At 48.3% G+C, this 21,417-nt stretch overlaps 1 protein-coding gene across 2 annotated transcripts; it reads right to left on the reverse strand.

Moving 5' to 3' along the window:
• Positions 1 to 5,672: 5,672 nt before the first annotated feature.
• CDC6 (cell division cycle 6) lies at positions 5,673 to 20,517 on the reverse strand. Of its 2 annotated transcripts, none has more exons than XM_021067022.2 (13): positions 20,480 to 20,517; positions 19,946 to 20,037; positions 19,495 to 19,685; positions 17,831 to 18,112; positions 17,507 to 17,706; positions 17,078 to 17,253; positions 16,321 to 16,427; positions 14,826 to 14,965; positions 13,614 to 13,714; positions 12,133 to 12,197; positions 8,145 to 8,347; positions 7,549 to 7,689; positions 5,673 to 6,494 (listed from the first exon to the last, which is right to left on the reverse strand). In XM_021067022.2, exons 3-13 carry the CDS (start codon positions 19,670 to 19,672, stop codon positions 6,405 to 6,407), a joined length of 1,683 nt encoding a protein of 560 aa, XP_020922681.2. In that variant the 5' UTR covers positions 19,673 to 19,685; positions 19,946 to 20,037; positions 20,480 to 20,517; the 3' UTR covers positions 5,673 to 6,404. The 2 variants fall into 2 exon arrangements, with proteins under 2 accessions (XP_020922681.2, XP_003131519.2); XM_003131471.5 differs by having other exon boundaries at positions 20,409 to 20,517.
• Positions 20,518 to 21,417: the final 900 nt, after the last annotated feature.

Here is a 21,417-nt window from a genome sequence, read left to right on the forward strand (position 1 = left end):
AACTCCTGAGCCACAATGGGAACTCCCACATTGCTTTCCTAACCACTCCTAAGTAGCCTAACTGCTGAGAATTTGAGGAAGGGGGCATCCTTGTGGACAGGAGCTCACTTCTACCCTCCTGCTTATACATGGAACGCAGTCTCCCCATCTCTCCCGACTCTCCCTAAAGGCCTGGGAGGCCACACCAGGAAGGAAAAACCTCATCACCAGCAAGTAAGAAGGGCAACATGGCTTGGATAGCAGTTGGAAACTGGTAGGTTTTTGTTTGTTTGGCTGCACCAGGCGGGATGCAGAAGTTCCCAGGCCAGGGATCAAACCCAAACCACAGCTGCGACCCAAGCCACAGCAGTAACAATGCCAGATCCTTAACTCACTGAGCCACAAGAGAGCTCCAGTAGTTTTATATCCTTAGACTGAGGCCTGGGTATCTGGGAGTGGACAGAGATACACAGGTGAGCATAAGCAGGTGAGGCTGGGCGACTCTGGAGGATTCGTCCATTTGTAGAAATGGCAAGTGTCAGTGGAAGAACCTCGGGGTCAGCCAGCCCCTAAGAGGATCCTGAAACTTTACCAGGATGAATAAGTTAAAGAAAGAGAATATTTTCTGAGGTGCCATTTAGGATAAATGTAGGGGGGCGGAGGGTCACTGGGCACAATTTGATCCGCTTCGAGGTCACAGACCCAGTTGAGGATGGCCCACCTTCTAGAAAGAAAGGGAGAACTCGGGGCTGGTGGGCCAGGTGGGCCCCGGGAGAGGTGGCCAGGAAGGCTGCAGAGGGCTGGGTGGAGAGTATTTTGCAAGGAAAGTTGCACATATCTCCGGCAGCAGAGCAGGGAAAATGTCACGGGGTGAAGGGCCAGGGAAGTCAGAGACAGGATGGAGGCAGCTCTGCCTCCACCTCACCCCCTGTCTGGCAGGAACTGGGGGAAGGAGTTGGGTGGTGGGTGAGTGCAGAGGGCCCCAGGGTGGAGTCCCCGGGGTGAACTCGGGTCAAGCCTTTCACCCTAACGTGCCTGGGTTCTCTCCCAGCTGTTAAACAGGGCCCTCCGTTCTTCCCAGGCAGTTAATGAATGTTTACAGAAGAGCTTGGAGATCTTCAGATCTCAGCTGGGCCCCCACTACAGTTAGCTGCATAAGGGCTGAGTGTCATCTGGGGAGGGGAGGAGCAGGGGAAGAGGGAAACACGCCACCCTCCTACAACCTCGGGATGAAGCCGCGCTCAGAGAGCGGCGCAAGCCTCGGCTGCCACAGGATATCCTCGTGCGCAGGGATGGAGGTCAAGCACCCCCGTCCCTCTACCCACTGCCAAGGGCTGGCCCGCAGCTCGCTGTGGGCAGAACCCAGACTCCAGCTGGTCTTCATTAAATCCAGCTTTCTTCACCCCCCACCAGGAACCCACAGCTTCTCCGGTGGTGGCGGTGGCGGGGACCAGGCTAGAGGGGACGCCCTAGCCCCACCTTGCAGCTGACTCTGGGGTGGGGGGCACCGCCACCACAGGCCAAATTACCAGCTGAAACTAAGGTTGATGCAAGAGTCCTTTTTCCCACCGGGAGCAAGAAGAGAGGAAAGAAAGGAGTGTGGGGGTGAGAGGGTGGAGGTGGGGGAATTTAGGGCAAACAGCAGGCGGTGAAGTCAACTGGATCCAGGCCCAGAAACCCCCACACCCTGGGGCCACGTCTTACTCTAGCTTTGCTTTCGGCTTGAGTCTAGGCTGGGCCCCAAACTAGGGAAGGCCCTGGCTGCCCCTTTCCCCGCCTCCCTACCCCCACCCTTATTAAATACACATTTTATCTCTCAGCATCTTCATTATCTTAACTGAAGGAGACAAGCGGTGGATGGCGGCAGCTGAGAGCGTCAGGAGAGGGGGGCGGGTGTGGGGAGCAGGCGCACCCTTGTTAGAAAGTGCTGATCTGGCTCTTTCAGGCAGTGTGGGAAACAGAGGAGGGATCAAAGGAGCGAGGCTGATTCAGAACTCAATTAGAGCTTTTTAAAAAAGGAGCTGGCTCTGTCCTTTCGCCAGTCTTCAGACAGCCTTTAGCCAGGCTCCTTGCACCCAATTAGCTTCTACTGCCAGCGCCTTGGGGCTGGGGTTGAAAATCAAGGGGAGGCCAGAGGGCATATGCCTTCTCCCCCTACAGAACCACCTCTTCTGAGAAGAGGGAGACCTGCCGCTCTTGGAGCTGAAAGGAGGGCCTTTAGCGAGCGAGCACCTGATCCTTTGGGGAGGAGGAACCCGAGATCACTTCTTTCCCCCCAAAGTTAAAAAAGTGGGGCATCCAAGGTGGGTCCTCCCTAATCCCTTGCCCACCAGAGGCAGAGCTTCTGGCCCATCTCTAGGGGTACCAGGGTACCAACTCCAGACAGGTGCCCTCTCCCCAGCCCCTAGGTGGGACTCTCTCCCCAGAGCCAAGGCTTCCTGGGAGCGCCGTGGGCCGTGGACGTGGCCTCAAGGGAACCGCATCCGAGGGAGCCGTTGGAATGCCTCTGTGAGGCCGATAAACACTGTGCCGACACATGTTGTGGGACTGAGCACCCATCTTTCACAGGGGCCCACTCCTCCTCGATACAAAAGCACCAGCGGTGTCCACTTCCAGATTAGAACTGTCTGAAAGAGGGAGGGAGAGGTGGCCTCTTACTCGGTCATATGTCTGATACTTAACAACTGTTTCTTGACTACCTCCCAGGTTCCAGGCACTGTCCTAAGTGCTGGGGACAGATACAAAGGTAAAAAACTCTCCATCTGGCAGGGAGTTCCCATTGTGGCTCAGCGGTAGGAACCCGACTGGTATCCATGGGGACGCAGGTTTGATCCCTGGCCTCGCTCAGTGGGTTAAGGATCCAGTGTTGCCGTGAGCTGTGGTGTAGTTCGCAGATTTGGCTCAGATCCTGAGTTGCTGTGGCTGTGGTGTAGGCTGGCGGCTGCTGCTCTGATGTAACCCTTAGCCTGGGAACTTCCATGTGCTGCGGGTGCAGCCCTAAAAAGCAAAACAACAACAACAACAAAAAACACAAAAAATACAAAGCTCGGAGTTCCCATCGTGGCGCAGTGGTTAACGAATCCGACCAGGAACCATGAGGTTGCGGGTTCGGTCCCTGCCCTTGCTCAGTGGGTTAACGATCCGGCGTTGCCGTGAGCTGTAGGTTGCAGACGCGGCTCGGATCCCGCGTTGCTGTGGCTCTGGCGTAAGCCGGTGGCTAGGTGGCTACAGCTCCGATTCCACCCCTAGCCTGGGGACCTCTATATGCCGCGGGAGCGGCCCAAGAAATAGCAAAAAGACAAAAAAAAAAAAAAAATACAAAGCTCCACCTTGGCGGTCTCTTTTGGTCTCCCTCAGCAGTCAAGGTAACACCTCCCCACGGCCGGGCCCACCGCAAGAAGTTCCGGGGCCAGGGATAGAACCTGTGCCACAGCAGTGACAACACTGGTCTACAGATATTTTTAAAAAGCCCCAGGTCATGTATCTCCTTCCTACTTCCCAGTTCTTATGGGTGTCTCTTAAAAAGGCACTTAATAAAGGCAGGGAGCAATGAAGGGGCAGGAAGACCTCTGCACACTGACTTTCTATGTCTCCGGGTAGCTTGCCAGTTATCCAGCCACAGGAAGGTCTTCACTGAGCCAGAAATGGCAGGAGCAGCTCTGGGGTTGAAACTCACACCGATTTTATTGTGTCTATGTGCCTTCCGTGGCAATACCCACCAACACCCTATGCAAGCTTAATCTGTTTCTTCTGTGAAGAAAAGTAAATAAATAAACCAGGTTAAAGACACACACACACACACACACACACACACATACACACACACCACCTTCAAGAGGAATGTAGGTCAGCATCTCTGCCACTACTCCATGTGAAACAGCCTATGCTTCTGGCAAAAACGAGTAACCACAAGCCCAGCCCAGCCCCCTTAAAAAAAAAAAAAAAAAATCCCACCACCTTCCCAGAGCTCTCAGCTTCAGCAGGAAGAGAACTTTCTTCCTTCTCTCAGTCTGCTCCCTGGCTGTCTGGTTACACTTAAGACTTCACTGACAAACATACATCAGCTTTTGCTCCCACAAGGGCAGCGGAAGCCAAGCAGGGACTCTAAGTCTGCTTCACGCATCATTGACAGAACCAAGCCTGTTCCAATTGCTGAAGTCTTAAGAGCAGCAATGACCTAGAAATTGACAGTGGGGGGAGAACTGAAGGAAGGGAAACTAACAAACCAGTGGAAAACCCTATTTCCAAATACCAGGGGAGAGGGAGAGAAAGGAGGTAGAGGGGAAAGAAATTTGGCCCCTTTGCATCTGCAAATGCGATCTTGGCTCAGAGCCATGGAGGATACATAGCAGCCCCACTGCGAGTCAAGCCATGTTCCTGACTCCAGCCCTACAGTTAAGAGGAAGGCGCCAAGCCTCAAATACAGCGAGGTGGGGAGGCCGCTCCTTTTTGGGCTGGATCCTACTGTGGACACAGAACAGACAGCAGCTGCCCACAGTGTGGAAACAAACTGTAAAGCAGTCACGTCTCTTAAGGCTGCAGCATCCAATAAAATGTAATTTAAATCAAGTCTCGCATCTGTTCTCAATCCCATTCAGTCTCTGCTTTCCATCAGCCTTCGGACAATCTCTGCAATTATGCTTGTTAACTCTTAGAGCCCCAGACACTTTCCAAGCTTCTAGGTATTGAGCTGTGTTCTCTGCTCGCAAATTACTCTCAGAGGGAACGATGCTCTAATAAAGGAAGGTGAGGGTGAGACACGCAGACTCCTGTCTCTGGACTACGCTCTGCTATGCACCCACCAGTGGGTGGTGTTCATTTCAGAGGCTCTCCCCATGTGCCCTTCTATCCCATACCACCTGCTGCAGCCCAGATCACATTGCAAGGACACCGTGGGCAGCATGAATGAAACAGTGGCCAACAGATCACTTGTGCACGTATCAAGTTCTTAAACTCCAGCCATGTCAGAAGGGCTCAGAGAACAGCACAGACCTGGTCACTGGCTCTCAGACCATTCCTATCGCACATGGTTTGCATTCCAAGCGTTTGCTTGAGTTATAAAAGCACAGCAATCTCCCAAACGAATCAAACATAAGCCTTTTCCCCCTTCCTTCAAAACTACCCCGGCCCCAAGGCTGCACTTCCGAGGCAGTCAGTGTTATAATAGCGCCCTCTGGCGTCCCCGCCACAAACTGCCATTCGATGCCACTGGACATTGAATGCGGCAAACCCAGAAAAGGAGGGGAGGCTTGAGTAACCACATGGATTAATTTACCTCATAACACTGGGAAAATGAGGTTTAGATTAAAATCCCACCCCAAACTAAGGTGTCTTGGAATAAGTGGCTTCATCTGAGGGCAGCCAGGACTGTGGGACAGTCAGGGGGTTGAGGAATATTTTCATAGTGTCTTTGTTTTATTTTTTTTCTTTCTTCTTTCTTTTTATAGCTGCACCTAAGGCACAGGGAAGTTTCCAGGATAGGGGTTGAAATGGAGCTGCAGCTACCAGCCCACGCCGCAGCTCAAGGCAAGGCTTGATCCTTAACGCACTGAGCCAGGTCAGGGATAAAACCCACAACCTCACGGACAGTATGTCAGGCCCTTAACCCACTGAGCCACAACGGGAATTCCTCCCATTGCTTTCTGAATGTTCGAGTTCTCTTGAAATGTGATTGCTTAGAAAGACAAAGAACACAACTTGAAAATAAATATATTCACAATCCAAAGAGTCCCACTCTCCTTACCACCCCCACAACCTTGGGAATGCCTGAGAAACTCCATGAGGCTTTAAAATGTCACAATGTGGAAGTATCTGCAACAAGAACACAGTATACTTCAAAAAGAGATACTCTCATCCAAGTGTCCTGCGAATCTCCATGTGGACTTGCTTACTTTCCTGGATCATCCTTCTTCTTCTGGTCCAAAAGTTCTTTAAAATACACCAATGTGTGAGCAAACTAAGAAATAAATATACAAACTTTCCATGACATAAATCTGTATACTGGCAAGTACATTGGTTAGAGACACATTAGAGGTAGTAGTGAATATAGTTAAAAAGGGCCTACTCTGCAGTCTTTTGTTTTGGCCTCGTCCATGGCACGTGGAAGCTGCCAGGCCAGGGATCGAACCCGTGCCTCGGCAGCAACCCGAGCCACTACAGTGACAACGCCAGATATGTAACCGGCTGTGCCACAGGGAACTCCTACATGGTAGTTTTTTTTAATGCACAAACATAATAGTAAGACCCAAAGATAGAATTCTGTGGTAATATTCACAAATCTGTAGATTAAATTTTATCAGTTTTAAATAAAAAGGTCACGTTTGCTTTCAGACCTGAGTGTATAAGGTACTAAATTGAAGATGCCATCTCTCTCTCAGTGCCAGCTGGATACTTTCAGGTTGGGTGTTAGTGTAAAAGAAAAGACGTCAAGGCAATCCAGTAGCTAAGATCTTTCCAACTAAAGCTTTGTCTTTGACGGCATGCTCTATTTCCTTCTCTTCAATCTTCAGGGAAACCTGGAAAGAAGAGAAACAGACTTTCCAAGGTGGAGAACTCACGAAAGCAAAGGTTTTACCCCACAAACTTCTACCATGTTAAACTTTTCTCACAAGAGGCAAGATAAAGGTTTTTTTCAATGGCTTAAAAAAAAAAAAAAATCACATTCATACCATATAGCCCTATCTTCACATACCTTAAACCCTACCTAACCAAACATTTATCTAATTGTGGCCATTTTTAAAAATTGAATCATAGTTGATTTACAATGTTGTGTTAATTCCTGCTGTACCACAAAGAGATTCAGTTATACAAATACGCACCTTCTTTTGTAAAGCCATTCTTTTCCATTATGGTTTGTCATAGGACATTGACTATAGCTCTCTGCGCTATAGAGCAAGGCCTTGCTTATTCCCTCCATGTATAGAGCAGCTTACATCTGCTAACCCCGACCTCCACTCCATCTCTCTCCCTACTCCCTCCCCCTTGGCAAATTGTGGTCATTTTTTTGGCTGCCCCACAGCATATGGAGCTCCTAGGCCAGGGATCAGATTTGTAGCCACCCGCGGGACCTAAGCCACAGCTATGGTAATGCCAGATCCCCAACCCACTCTGCTGGGCCGGGGCTGGGGATCGAACCCATGTCCCAGTGTCTCCCAAGACGTCGTTGATCCCATTGAACCACAGTGGGAGCGCCAAACTGGGGTCATTTTAAAATTTTTACTTTAGCAAAAGATAAGCTCTCCAAAGCAGGATGTTAAAAAAGTAATGTCATAAAGAAGCAGTTCAGGGAGTTCCCACTGTGGTGCAGTGGAAACGAATCCAACTAGTATCCATGAAGATGCAGGTTCGATCCCTGGCCTTGCTCAGTGGGTTTAAGGATCCGGTGTTTTTCAGCGAGCTCTGGTGGAGGTCACAGACGTGGCTTGGATCTGGCGTGGCTGTGGCTGTGGTGTAGGCCAGCAGCTACAGCTCCAATCGGACCCCTAGCTTGGGAACTTCCATATGCCATGGGTGAGGCCCTAAAAAGACAAAAAAAAAAAAAAAAAAAGAAGAAGAAGCAGTCTGTTGTACCTTTGTGAAGCGGGTTTCCTTGCTTTTCTTTAATCCAAAAATGCCCCTGGCCTCTAAGAGCCCTGATAGTGACAAACACTCGGACTGGTCCACAGCTGCCACCTGCTGTTTTCGACAGACGTTACTGTAGGCTTCATATAACTGGGAGGAAACAAGGGAGAACAAACATTGCTTAAAAGTTATCTTGTCTTAAAAAAAAAAAGTTATCTTGTAACCTTGTAATCTTAAAAATGTGGGGCTGGGCTGCAAAACCGTTAACTGAATAGCCAAATTCTCCCCCTTCTCAATAAAATCCTTGAAAAGGCCTTCTGGAGAGATACTGCCAAAAACCTATACGGTAAAGCAGGAAAGGGGCTTTCTAAGTTTCACAGGGAGAGGCAGAAATAAAGGGGAGAAGATTAATGGTAAAGTCCCCACCATGGCCCAAGGGAAATAACGTCAGCTGCCTTTCCTATGATACCGTACTTATTCTTACTGCTAAAAATCCATTTTTAATTCACATCAGCTGGAGTCTGATAGGTCTTTTGGAAAATAGCTGCTCTGCAAGCAGAGTGTCACCTCCACCCCGGCTCCATCTGCTGAGATGCCCAACTAACCTTCCCCAGAGTGACCTCTTTAGTTTTCAAATGCCTGGTCAAGAGCAGCAAGGAGCAGACCAAGATCTTCTGCTGAAGCGGGAAGCAATCTTGCGCTCCTTCTTGGCTCAAGGCCATTCTGTTTCCATCGACTTCCGAAAGGACTTGTGATATGTGAATAACACCAACCCGCTTGGGAACCAGTGACTCAGAGGGTGATTTACCTACGAAGCAAATAAATCAAGCTTCCTTAGATTTTTCAAACATCGTGGGTACTGAGTTTTAGGGGAAGGAAATTCAAGAGCAGTCACATGGCAGCAAAGCAGAGGTTCCAATTCTGTAAGTGGAAGCTGAAGGATGAGAGTCAGGGCAATCCTCAGAAAGATGCCAAGATGTAACATGCCTTGGAAAGCAGTGTTATCCTGTATCTGGGCACAATGGGGAGCTCTTTTATCCTGCGGAATGCAATTTCATGTCGGAGAGACAAGATCCACCTCCTGAGAGAATAAGGACCAGGCGTGCTCGGGATGGCGCAGTGGAAACGAATCTGACTAGGAACCATGGGGTTGTGGGTCAGATCCCTGGCCTCGCTCAGTGGGTCAAGGATCCAGCGTTGCCGTGAGCTGTGGCATAGGTCGCAGACACAGCTTGGAGCTGGCTGTGGCTGAGGTGTAGGCCAGCAGCCGTAGCTCCAATTCAACCCCTTGCCTGGGAACCTCCACATGCCATGGGTGCAGCCCTGGAAAAAAAACAAAAAACAAAAAAACAGACAGAGAACTACTGCGCCCTGCCTTGGAAGGGTCCTAGTTTCGCAAAAGCACAGAAGGAGAGACCCTTGAAGCAGAGATGAATGGACCTGGTAGTTTTAAAAGGCTGGAAAAATAACCTCATCTTTTGAATCGAAGGAGTGGTGAAATGTGGGACAATCCTAAGTCCTGCGAGATAGCCTCCTCTCAATGACCTTTGAGGTTTGGTTCATTTGCTCGAGCTGATCTACAGAAGAGCCACACTCGAGAAAATGTCATTGGACACCTCAGGAGATAGCATCATCTCAGAGGCCGGAGGCTGGGAAACTGCCAACAAGCTGTGGAGGACAGTGGCCTCATTGTTTGGAGACGCAGGAATTGCAAGACGGAGGAGGGACATGCTCTGTAACAACCTTTGCCTAAAGTTACTTCCTGAAACCAAGTCAGTTGTCCCACAGCAGTTCGCTTTGATCTCATTATCACAAGCGGCTGCAGAGGACAAACCGCAGGGAGAAACTGAAGTTCAGTGATCAAGAAGCAGAATCTTAAAAGGAATTGGGAGGGAGTCCCCACTGCGGGTCCACAGGTTAAGAACCCGATTAGTATCCATGAGGATGTGGGTTGAATCCCTGGCCTCCCTCAGTGGGTTAAGGACTCAACACAGCCTCAAGGTAAGGTGTAGACCGCAGCTATGTCTTGGATCCCGAGTTGCTATGGCTGTGGTGTGGGCCGGCGGCTGCAGCTCTGATGCAACCTCTAGCCTAGGAATTGGGAAGTCTGTTCTTCTCGCCCTGTACCCTTTGGCTGAGTCACTTCTCTCTCTCCTTTTTTTTTTTTCCCAAGAGCTGCACCCATGGCATATGGAGGTTCCCAGCCTGGCAGATGAATCAGAGCTCTAGCTGCTGGCCTACACCACAGCCACACCAAAGCCAGATCCAAGCCATGTCTGCAACCTACACCCACTGAACGAGGCCAGGGATCGAACTGCGTCCTCATGGATGCTAGGCAAATTCATTTCTGCTGAGCTATGACGGACGGGAACTCCAGCTGAGTCCCTTCTAAAATGATCCCAACAAGTGGGTACCTATTCGGTTTTGAGTACTTTCAACACGGGGGAACCCACTCTGTGTCAAAGCCTAGTTAATGCTATTTATTGGGAAGTGTCTTCCTCCTGTTTTTTTTTTTTGGTTTTTTTGGGCCACACCCACCTCATGTGGCTGTTTCTGGGCCAGGGATTGAACCCTCCCCGTAGTAGTGACAACACTGGATCCTTAACTTGATGAGCTACCAGGGAACTCCAGAAAGCATCTATTTATTTATTTATTCATTTATGTATTTCTTTTTTTTTTTTTTAAGGCCACACCCACAGCATGTGGAGGTTCCCAGGCTAGGGGTCTAATCGCAGCTACAGCTGCTGGCCTACACCGCAGCCATAGCCATGCGGGATCCAAGCCGCATCTGCAACCTACACCACAGCTCGGGGCAACGCTGGATTCTTAACCCACTGAGCTAGGCCAGGCATCGAACACGCAATCTTTTGGTTCCTAGCTGGATTCAGTTCCTTTGTGCCACGACGGGAACTCCGAAAAGTGTCTTTTTAGATTTAGTGGAAGTCAGTCTCCTTTTACCGTTCTAGAGCCATTAAACGCTAACCACACCTACCAGAGGTCAAAAGACAGCCTAACAATTAGGGCCTGAATGCACAACCTCTTTTAGCTCTATGTATGCCCGCCACGCCCACAGAGGTGACCGACAAGCCTAAATGTTTTTTTTTTAAGTTTTTAAATTACTCAATGAGTTTATTACATTTATAGTTGTACAAAGATCATCACAATCCAATTTTATAGGATTTCCATCCCACAACCCCAGAGCATCCCCCTATCCCCTGAACCATAAGTTTTTCAAACTCTGTGAGTCAGTACTGATAAGCCTAAATGTTATTGGGAGGGGACAAAAGGAAATGATGTGAAAAGTTGAAGAGAAACCAGTTATCTGGTCTGTGTAATGGCAAATATTACTTACCATCAGCCTAAGCACTAAGTTTGGCTACTTACGAAACATTTTTATTAAATTAAAAAAAGAGGAGTTCCGGTCCTGGCCCAGTGGTTAACAAATCCAACTAGGAACCATGAGGTTGCGGGTTCGGTCCCTGCCCTTGCTCAGTGGGTTGAGGATCTGGCATTGCCGTGAGCTGTGGTGTAGGTTGCAGACGCGGCTCGGATCCCGTGTTGCTGTGGCTCTGGCGTAGGCCGGCGGCTACAGCCTCGATTCGACCCCTGGCCTGGGAACCTCCATGTGCCGCGGGAGCGGTCCAAGAAATGGCAAAAAGACAAAAAAAAAAAGAAAGTGTTTTCTGTGGAACTGTAATGCTAGAAACAATTTTAGTAACCCTCAAGCAGTGCAGGAGTGAAAGAAGGAACCATCAAATCAGACCGTCCTGTTTGTAAAGATTAACAGTGAATGTTAACCACAAGCTATGGAGTTCATGGCTGTCTGACATCTGCTGTAGCTAAGATGAGGGAAAGGAAAATCAACATTGTCATTTTTGTCAAAGGCTGCAGTTTACTGTAGCAATACCATCTTTGAACCTCTACCCTCTTAGGCTTCTTTTTTAATCTTTTTTTTTTTTAAGGGCCACACCTACGGCAATGTGGAGGTTCCCAGGCTATGGGTCGAATCCGCGCTATAGCTGCCAGCCTACACCATAACCACAGCAACGCAGGATCCAAGCTGCATCTGTGACCTGCACCACAGCTCACGGCAATGCCGGATCCTTAACTCATTGAGCGAGACCAGGGATCAAACCTGCATCTTCATGGATGCTAGTCTGCTAGCCTGGATTTATTTCCACTGCACCACGAGAACTCCTTAGATTTATTTAAGGGCTTGAGCTACCCCAGGGTGAACTCAATTCTGGCCCCATCTAACTCTTATCATGTACTGGGCTTTGCTTTCACGTACATTGAGACCTAACGTGAACTTGACAGAGGTACCCAGAGAGGGTAGTTTTCATTCCTAGAGTTTGGAAAGAAAACCGACTCTGTCCCAGCCCTTCACGTACTCGTTTCCAGTAATGATGGATTATAGCTCTGGCAGGCAAGACTGAAATGAAGTAGACGAGGCTGATGAAAAACACAGACACATGTACACAAATCTGCTGTGAGCGTGGACTGAACTCTGCTCATTGCATCGTTCTGCCTCTTTACACAGCAAAGTTAAGCTTCCAGTCATGAAGGAAGACGGAAAGGAGATAAACTACTTACATTCAGACAGTGGTTTGAGGAGAGTCTGGCTTTTGACATCTGACTCTACAATTTCAATAGCTCTCCTAGAAACAAAAATTCTAAAATTAATTTAGGCTGAGCCAAACCAAACACCAAACCAGTCACCAAGCTCAAAAACAGGCACGTTAACAAAAACATGTTTTATATAAATATATATAATATATAAACATATATGTGTGTGTAAAAAATATATATATATTTCCCCTCCCATTTTTGGCCACCCCCGACAGCAGGTGGGAGTTCCCAGGCCAGGGATCAGATCTGAGCTGCAGTTGCAACCTATGCTGCAACTGTAGCAATACTGGCTCCTTTCACCCACTGTGCCAGGCCGGGGATCAAACCTGTATCCTGGCACTACGGAGACACCAGAGACGCTGCCGATCTTCTTGCACCACAGTGGGAACTCCCGTTTTATGTTTTTAGAGCCCCCAAAGAAAAATGGGTTATGTCTCAGCTCAAGGGGACTTCATCGCCTTGAAATAATTCATGGACCAGGGAATCCGAGAAACTTGAAACTACACAGGTTCCTCTTACAGGGGCCAATAACATTTTGGTCAAGGACGTAATGTCACGGGTAGGAGAGGATTGGTAGTGGGTGATTGACTCAAGTGAGCCAGAACCACCCATACACACCAGACCTAAAAGGAGAGCCCTCAGTTCTATATACATGGCTGTGCGCAGGCAAGAGCACACCAGCCTACACGACTATTGCTCGTAGCTGCAGTCTTTAGCCAAGGAGTTTGCTGACTAGGGGAAACTTTCAAATCCAGGATGACACCATCGAGCAATAGCAAGAGCTCACTCTCCCACTGCTCTCTCCAAAGTACTTTGCCCACAGGAAGCCATAAGCCAGACCTGGATCTTCTGCCTGGCAGTAGGGGGAGGTTGGACCAGCGGGCCAGCACAGCAAGTATCATTTTAATGGACCCAGTGTCCCTACTGGGAGGGAAGAAATTTCATCAGTCAGCACAGAGGCTTTCCCCAGCAGGAGGGGCAGGGGGATGGGGAGGGAGGGAGAGGTCTGGAGAACAAGTGTGGGGGACCACCAACTGTGGGGGACCACCAACTGGAGGAAGGGGTGCTCACACAAGCCAAGGAAGGAGGGGGAAAAAGTCTAAAGGCAAAGATGGTTCAGGTCCATAAATAAACCTGCTTGAGATCGGCTAATGGAAAAGTAAACTGGAGTCTTTTTTAATACAAATGTAATTAACCAATCTATAATCACCACAGGGAGTGCCAGCAACATCTCATTTGTTTCTCCCTCTGTAGGTAATGGACTGATAATGTTTCAGACATTAACACGGTGGAAATGCAGAGCTCCCCACTGAGAAACAAGTCCTCCTTTCTGGGCGTAAAAAGTGGCAGAATGGAGCCTCTTAAGCCACATTCACTTGAGTTACATGAGACAATTAGCAGCACTTCTTTTTTTAATAAAGGCGGCCCAAAGCGCCATAACTCACCTGCAAACATCTAGCGCTTTGCGAACATCTCCCGAAACAGCGGAGACCTTGCGGGCACAGAACTGAACGGCGGCGCTGTCTAGGACCTGATCTTTAGACGCCTTTGGACGAGATAGAGAAGCTGACAGTTTGAACTATAAGAGTCCCCCCTCTACAGTTTAGGTCCCAGACATTAAGTATTTTCACACTTAGGTCTAAACGTCATTGACCAGCCTTTAGCGTCTAAGAGATGACTTTTCTGCTTAGCAGTAAATGAAGATTTTGTATATTTAAACATTGTGTAGCAATGTGGTAGAGGTTCGCGAAGGGGAAAAAAAAGGCAACTGAAACCTAAATTAGCAAAACTAAACTAAAATCCTATCTATGTGGGCATTTCCGAAAGAGAAAGTGTTTTCATGGGCCCTGTTTTTAAAGGCCCATGGAGAAATATTTGGGTGATTCCTCTAACCCTAATTTTTATTCCAACACTGACGCATCCAATAAATGGAGCCTTGGGTGGAAATTCACATAAAAATGTTCTCACTAAAGTTCCCACTGTGGCTCAGTGAGTTAAGAACTTGACATAGTGTCCATAAGGATGCAGGTTCCATCCCTGGCCTTGCTCAGTGGGTTAAGGACCTGGCATTGCTGTGGCTGTGGTGTAGGCCGGCAGCTGCAGCTCCAATTCCACTCCTAGCCTGGGAACTTCCATATGCCGTAGGTGTGGCCCTAAAAAGATAATGGGTGTGTATATATGTATAACTGAATCGCTTTGTTGTAAAGCAGAAATTATCACAAACATGAATCAATAAAGCTTTATTTATTTATTTATTTATTTATTTGCTTCTTAGGGCCACACCCGCAGCATATGGAAGTTCCCAGGGGTCAAATCGGAGCTATGGCTGCCAGCCTAGGCCACAGCCACAGCAACGCGGGATCCGAGCCGCATCTGCAACCTACACCATAGCTCAAGGCAATGCCAGATCCCTAACCTACTGAGTGAGTCCAGGGATGGAACCTGCATCCTCATGAATTCTAGTCGGGTTTGTTCACTACTGAGCCAAGAAGGGAACTCCCTCAACAAAGCTTTAAAAAAAAAAAGGTCTCACTACAGCCAATAGGAATCCCCTGTTTAGTAATGCAATCAAAGCCAAATATTTTGGAAGCACTGTTGGGTTTCCCCTTCACAGGTGAGCCAAGGACACGGGATTTGGTACAAAGGTTGGCACTCACCTGATTAAGTCGATCTTGCAAGATAGTGGCTATCTGATTTTTGGTGTAAGGTGGGAAGTTCAACAGCTGTGGCTTACACTTTTCTCTAGCTTGAAGCCTCGGCAGAATTCTGTCTGTGAGATCTAGAGTATTAGCAATACCTGAGGAGGAGATAAATAACACTAATTATCGCTAGTCAAATCATCCCCAAAGGAAAACTAAACCCTCGGAAACCTGAATAAAATTTCCAGTTACAATCCAGCATTCCAGTGGTTGCTTCCCACTTGCTAATTCTCCCCTGGCCACCATCCCACACACGCTCACTATATAAGGTGTACATAATCACCATAAAATGTCCTCTTTTTTTGTCTTTTTAGGGCCACGCCCATGGCATATGGAGATTCCCAGGCTAGGGGTTGAATCGGAGCTATAGTTGACAGCCTATACCACAGCCACAGCAACGTGGGATCTGAGCCACGTCTTCGACCTACACCACAGCTCACGGCAACGAGGATCCTTAACCCACTGAGCGAGGCCAGGGATAGAACCTGCGTCCTCATGGATGCTAGACAGATTCGTTTCTGCTGAGCCAGACAGGAACTCCCTAACATGTTCTTTTTGAGTTAGGTTTAAAATTGTTCACTGATAAGCAGGGACCAGAGGGAGTTCCCGTCGTGGTGCAGTGGTTAACGAATCCGACTGGGAACCATGAGGTTGGGGGTTCGGTCCCTGCCCTTGCTCAGTGGGTTAACGATCCGGCGTTGCCGTGAGCTGTGGTGTAGGTTGCAGATGCAGCTCAGATCCTGCGTTGCTGTGGCTCTGGCGTAGGCCAGTTGATACAGCTCCAATTCAACCTTTAGCCTGGGAACCTCCATATGCCGCGGGAGCAGCCCAAGAAATAGCAAAAAAAAAAAAAAAGCAGGACCAGATACTCCGAAGACTGGTTGTTTCTGAAATGCAGTATTATGTCATCTCTATTCAGAGCTAGCAAAACTGATTTGCCTTAGAGTAAGGTTTCTATTATTTGATAGTAGCTTTATTTTGATAAGATATTTTGATATCTTAAGCTGGTTTAAGATAAAATCATAGGTGATAAATAAACCAAAGAGATTTAAAAAAAGGGAAGTTCCCCTTTGGGCTCAGCAGTAACAAATCTGACTAGTAAAATCAGAGGTGATAAATAAACCGAAGAGATTTAAAAAAAGGGAAGTCTTCCTGGAGTTCCCCTTGTGGCTCGGGGTTAACGAACCTGACTAGTATCCATGAGGACATGGGTTCAATCTCTGGCCTCGATCAGTGGGTTAAAAGATCCAGCATTGCCGGGAGCTATGACATAGGTCACAGACGCGGCTTGGATCCCACATTGCTGTGGCTGTGGCGTAGGCTGGAGGCTACAGCTCTGATTCAACCCCGAGCCTGGGAACCTTCATATGCTGCAGGTGCGGCCCTAAAACAAACTAAATAAATAAGGAAGTCTTCCGATCCATCCGTGTAACATTAACAACAGAGCACTCACCAATTAGCACCAATCGAGAACTGCTCAGCCATGGCCATTCAAACAGTGTGTACAATACATCCTGCCCTTTGCTGTCCAGCTGATCCATCTCGTCCAACACCAACACACTACAGAGAAAGAGAAACAATAGTATCCACGTTCCCCTTCTCAGCTCTCCCATCTGTCTGATCCGGACGGATTCCAGGCCACATCCCTGCAGTCGTAATCTGCCCTCCCTCCCATCCCTGTTATGATGATACCTTCACCACTGCCAAAAAGCAACAGCTTGGCATTTCTTTTTTTTGGTCTTTTTAGGGCTGCACACGAGGCATATGGAGGTTCCCAGGCTAGGGGTTGAATCGGAGCTTTAGCCACTGGCCTATGCCACAGCCACGCCAGACCCAAGCCGTGTCTGAAACCTACGCCACAGCTCATGGAACCGCCGGAGCCTTAACCCACTGATCGAGGCTAGGGATCGAACCTGCATCCTCATGGATGCTAGTCAGATCCGCTTCCTCGGAACCACAGCAGGAACTCCAGACTGGCTTTTCAAGCAATTAGTTTAAAACCCCTTTTTCCCCAATTTAAATTTAGGAAGGTTTTGTTTTTTCCTTGTCTTCTTTCCCTGGAAGCTTATATAACTACCTCTCATAAAGCAAATCTAGGAAAGGTGCTTTTTACGAGCAACCTGATAAAATGCAAGAGACGAGAATGTGAGCTGGGGAGCAAGAGACCCTGTAGACTGTCACAGAGTGACATGCGGCAGAGCAGTGCTTACATCATGGGGCCCTTCTCTGCAGTCATATGGTTTTCCAGTTTCCTCATCAGGTCCTTCCCAGCTGGCCTGGATACTTCTTCCTGACAAATCTCCTGAGCAATGGCTGGGAATACAGCCTGGGCACTCCTCAAGGACATGCAATTCAGCATGACGGTTTTAAAGCCTTTCAGTTCCTTCTACAAAAATGCAAACATGAGTTATTTTAGACTCAGATAAAGATCTGACGGAACCTAAAGTGTCTTAGAGGAGTGAATAGCATACAAGAGCGTAAGCTCCACTTCCATTTGGAAAGATTTAGACAGTGAAATGAAAGACATCCTATTTTGGGGAACACGTCGATCCCCTAGGGTCCGTCTCCTCTTTCTTTCTTAACCCTTAAGAACCAAGTGTCATTTTGCAAGAGCACCGTAATTCGGGCTCTCAATATACCTTGAGGTCTTGCAGAATTCGGCTTAAGCAGGCAGTTTTTCCAGTTCCAGGAGCACCAGAAAGATAAAGACTTCCAGCTTTTTCCCCACAGATGTGCTCCCTCAGGAAATTCCTGAGGACATCCATCTCCTTTTCCCTGGCAGGCAGCTGATCCGGGACAGCTGTCGTCAGGACCTGCTTGGCTTGCTGGTAGCAAGTGCCTGTGCCAGACATGAAAGGACAATTAGACACAACGGAGGTGACTGAGACGACCCACTGGGCCTCCTTTGGAATCCCCAGCCTTGTTTACAAGGCTGCACCAACAGCTGCCAGGCGAGAACGAACCTTCTTGCTTGAACAATCGCATACGAGCAGACTCCTTCTCCAGCGGACATCTCTGCTCAGAACTTGTTGTGACCTCTGCATCTTTTCGAATTGAGGAACGTGTTTTGCTTTGGTGAACTCCGGCTTGTTCCCTTTTGTTGGGAGACTTAATTGTCGGCTGATTGTCAAATACCAATCTGCGCCCCTTAGGTGTGCGTGAGCGAGGGGGACCATTCTCTTTCTTGCCTTGCTTTGGGGGTGAACAGGGAGGTAAACGGGGAGTGTTGCACAGGTTGTCGTCACCTGAAACATATTAAAATCAAAACGTGGTCATTCGGAGCAGTGGGTGGTAAAAGGGCTTGGCGTGCTCTTTGCATCTCCCCCTCCCCCCAAAGAAATGAATTTCTGCCCCTCAGAACCGCCAAAATAAAATGCCTTGCAGCCAGAGCAAATATTGGCCACCAGATGGCAGCCCTGAATTTACTACCTTTTGGTAGAAACCAAAAGGGTTTTTAGTTTAGGATGAAATTCTAGGATTGCTCTAAAGCAGGGCACTATGTCCGTAGAACCCCCTCAGTTATGACAACTAAAAACGTCTCCAGATACTGCCAAATCACCCCTCATTAAAAACAAGGAAGGATTACCACCGTTCTAAAACAAGAATTGTCACCTGTTTCTCAGTTTTATTTTTTTGGCTGTGCATGCAGCGTGCAGAAATTGGACCTGGAAAGAAACCCACAGCCACAGCAGTGACAAGGCTGGATCCTTAACCCACTGAGCCGCCAGGGAACTCTGTCACCTGTTTCTCTTAATTTCATAACTATTGAGGCAAGTTTCAAAATACTATATAGGAGTTCCCGTCGTGGCGCAGTGGTTAATGAATCCGACTAGGAACCATGAGGTTGCGGGTTCGGTTCCTGCCCTTGCTCAGTGGGTTAACGATCCGGCGTTGCCGTGAGCTGTGGTGTAGGTTGCAGACACGGCTCGGATCCCGCGTTGCTGTGGCTCTGGTGTGGGCCGGTGGCTACAGCTCCGATTGGACCCCTAGCCTGGGAATCTCCATATGCCGCGGGAGTGGCCCAAAGAAATAGCAAAAAGACAAAAAAAAAAAAAAAAAATACTATATAACCAACTGAAAGGTAACCTGAAACACTGACAGAACAAAGTTCAGTGTTAAGAACTGAAGATTATATCTATTAAGTAGTTTAGAAAATGATCTCAACAAGTAGCTTAACTTTGAAGTGCTAAGCACTTAGCAACCATTCTGAAAATAACCAAAGGGAATAGAGTGGTCATAGCTGAACTCTGAAAGCTGTTTCAAAGGCATCTTATTATTATTATTTTGTTTTTTAGGGCTGCACCTGTGGCACATGGAAGTTCCTAGGCTAGGGGTCAGATCGGAGCTGCAGATGCCAGCCTACAGCACAGCCACAGCCACAGCCACGCTAGGTCCAAGCCTAGTCTTCGACCTACACCACGGCTCACGGCAATGCCAGATCTTTAACCCATTGAGTGAGGCCAGGGACTGAACCCACATCCTCATGGATACTTCTAGTATCATGGATACTAGTCAGGTTCATAACCAGCTGAGCTACAACTGGAACTCCCCCCAAGGCATCTTGTTGAGAAAAGAGAGGTTGAGAGATACCAGTCAAAAACTTGTACTTAAGTAATAGATAACTTACCCAGACGTTTTCTGGGGCTAAGAGGCAGAATTTTTTCACAAGGTGAACGGGGTATGGCCTTGACATTTGTCAGTTCTAGTTTGGTGTCACTGGAGTTTTTTGCTTTGCCCAATGTCTGAGACAGTTTCTTTTTTGGAAAATTGATTGTAGCCTGTGACTGGGAGCGGGTTTGAGGCATGACGGCAACACAGCTGGGTACAAAAAAGAGAACAAGACAGCCAGTCCATATGCAAAAGTGAAGGAAAAATAACTAACATGGAACTCACATCGATAATCAACACTTGTTTCATAAATGTTCTAGCAATAGTTTAGCATTTAGTTCTGCTTCACATCCAAATCCACATCTAATAGCGAACACCTTGTCTTCCTACTACGTGCAAAAGGCTGTCATAAGCATTTTAGGCATTAACTCATTTTAAGTTTTTCAGTTACCTTAGAGATAAGTACTTACTTATCTTACAGACAAGAAAACTGAGAAGCAGAGAAGCCCAGTGTCACAGCAAAGCAGGATAGCTCCAGAGCCCGTTTTTAACCACTTGAGCCCTGCAATAAGAAGTTGATCTTAATTGGCTTCTGTAGTACTTCTAATTCTTTCACTCCAGGCAACGGGGTCGATCATAAACCCCGCTTAGCCCAGCAACCTCCCACATGTACAGTCTTCCCCAAGCCCTCACTGCACATTCAGTCCCCACGCTACTCAACCTCAGCCCCGAACCAGAACATCTCCCTCCAGCAGTAAGCAGAACTGCCGAACTACTCCGAGGGCGCTCGTCTCCTGGCCCTATCGCGACCTCCTCACCTTCCCGCGATCTGAGCTATCTTCCTCTCGTTTCACCTCGGGCTGCATCCCCCACCCAACTCCGCCCCCCAGGACCTGGGCCTCCTCTCCTTTCCAACTCTCACGGTTGTGTCACCTCAGAGCCGGCTCTCTCTCACGTCTCCCGCAGACAACTTCCACGGGCAAGTTCCTGAACAAACCCCACACCTGCAGCAGGAGAGCCAAGCTGCGCTCGCGCCAAATCTGCACAGCCCCAGCTTTCCCGCCTCCCGCCAAAGCCGGGTTGCGTTTCTGATTGGGTATCGCCAGAGAGCCGCGCGCCTCGGCCTCTGCCTCCTCCTCCATATCCAATCAAGTCGGAAAGCGCACAACCAATAAGAGCGCCCCAGGTCTCAGCGCCACCGCGAGGCCACGCCCACTGAGCCACGGGGGTGGGGGGGGCGTCTACATCCGGGGCCTCCGCGGAAAGAGGTGCGGTTGCGTCGGGAGGGGACGGAGTTAAGGCGGCCTGCCTCGCTGCAAAGCCCGGCGGGAGGTGTAGTCTTTACAGCTCGCGACTGTATCGCCACGCCCTTATTTTAAGGCCCCTTCTCACTGCTGCACGTACCCGTTTTCATTATCCTAAGGGGCTAGATTTTCAAAGAGCAACTGCATAATACCTACTATTATTTGGGCGACTCTGGGTGCCAGGCAGGTCTAATGTTAGGCGCCTTACTTATCTAACGCTCAACGCTGCAAGGCACACAGCAGATGTGTAGAGGGTTAATTAGAGGTCACAGAATTTTGGTGGCCGCGAAGAGTGTAAGACCCAGATTTCCTGAAACCAAAACCAGTGTTTCTATGTCAAGTTCTATACTTCATCACAGTATCTCCCTGATTTGTGTTTCAAAGATGAGAAATAGCCTTTGCTATTATATTGTTAAAAGACTATGATATTCTGTGCAACTTACTATCACTAATTCCACTAATCCTCATGACATAGGGAGTGAATTATGGCCTCTTAAATTTTTTTTTTTATAGCTAAACACAAGGGTTTCAGGGCAGAGAAGACCTCTATAGAAGAAGTAGCAAGCTGAGCTTTTAATGAAAAATATAAATTAGGGTGGTAATTTACAGGTCAACTTCCAAAGCTAATAAGGTAGCTA

This window comes from Sus scrofa, chromosome 12 (genome assembly GCF_054392235.1).
Source record: "Sus scrofa isolate SSC_HxYL_T2T_F1_AM1 chromosome 12, Sscrofa_HxYL_maternal_Yorkshire_Landrace_v2.0, whole genome shotgun sequence".
Classification (NCBI taxonomy): Eukaryota; Metazoa; Chordata; class Mammalia; order Artiodactyla; family Suidae; genus Sus; species Sus scrofa.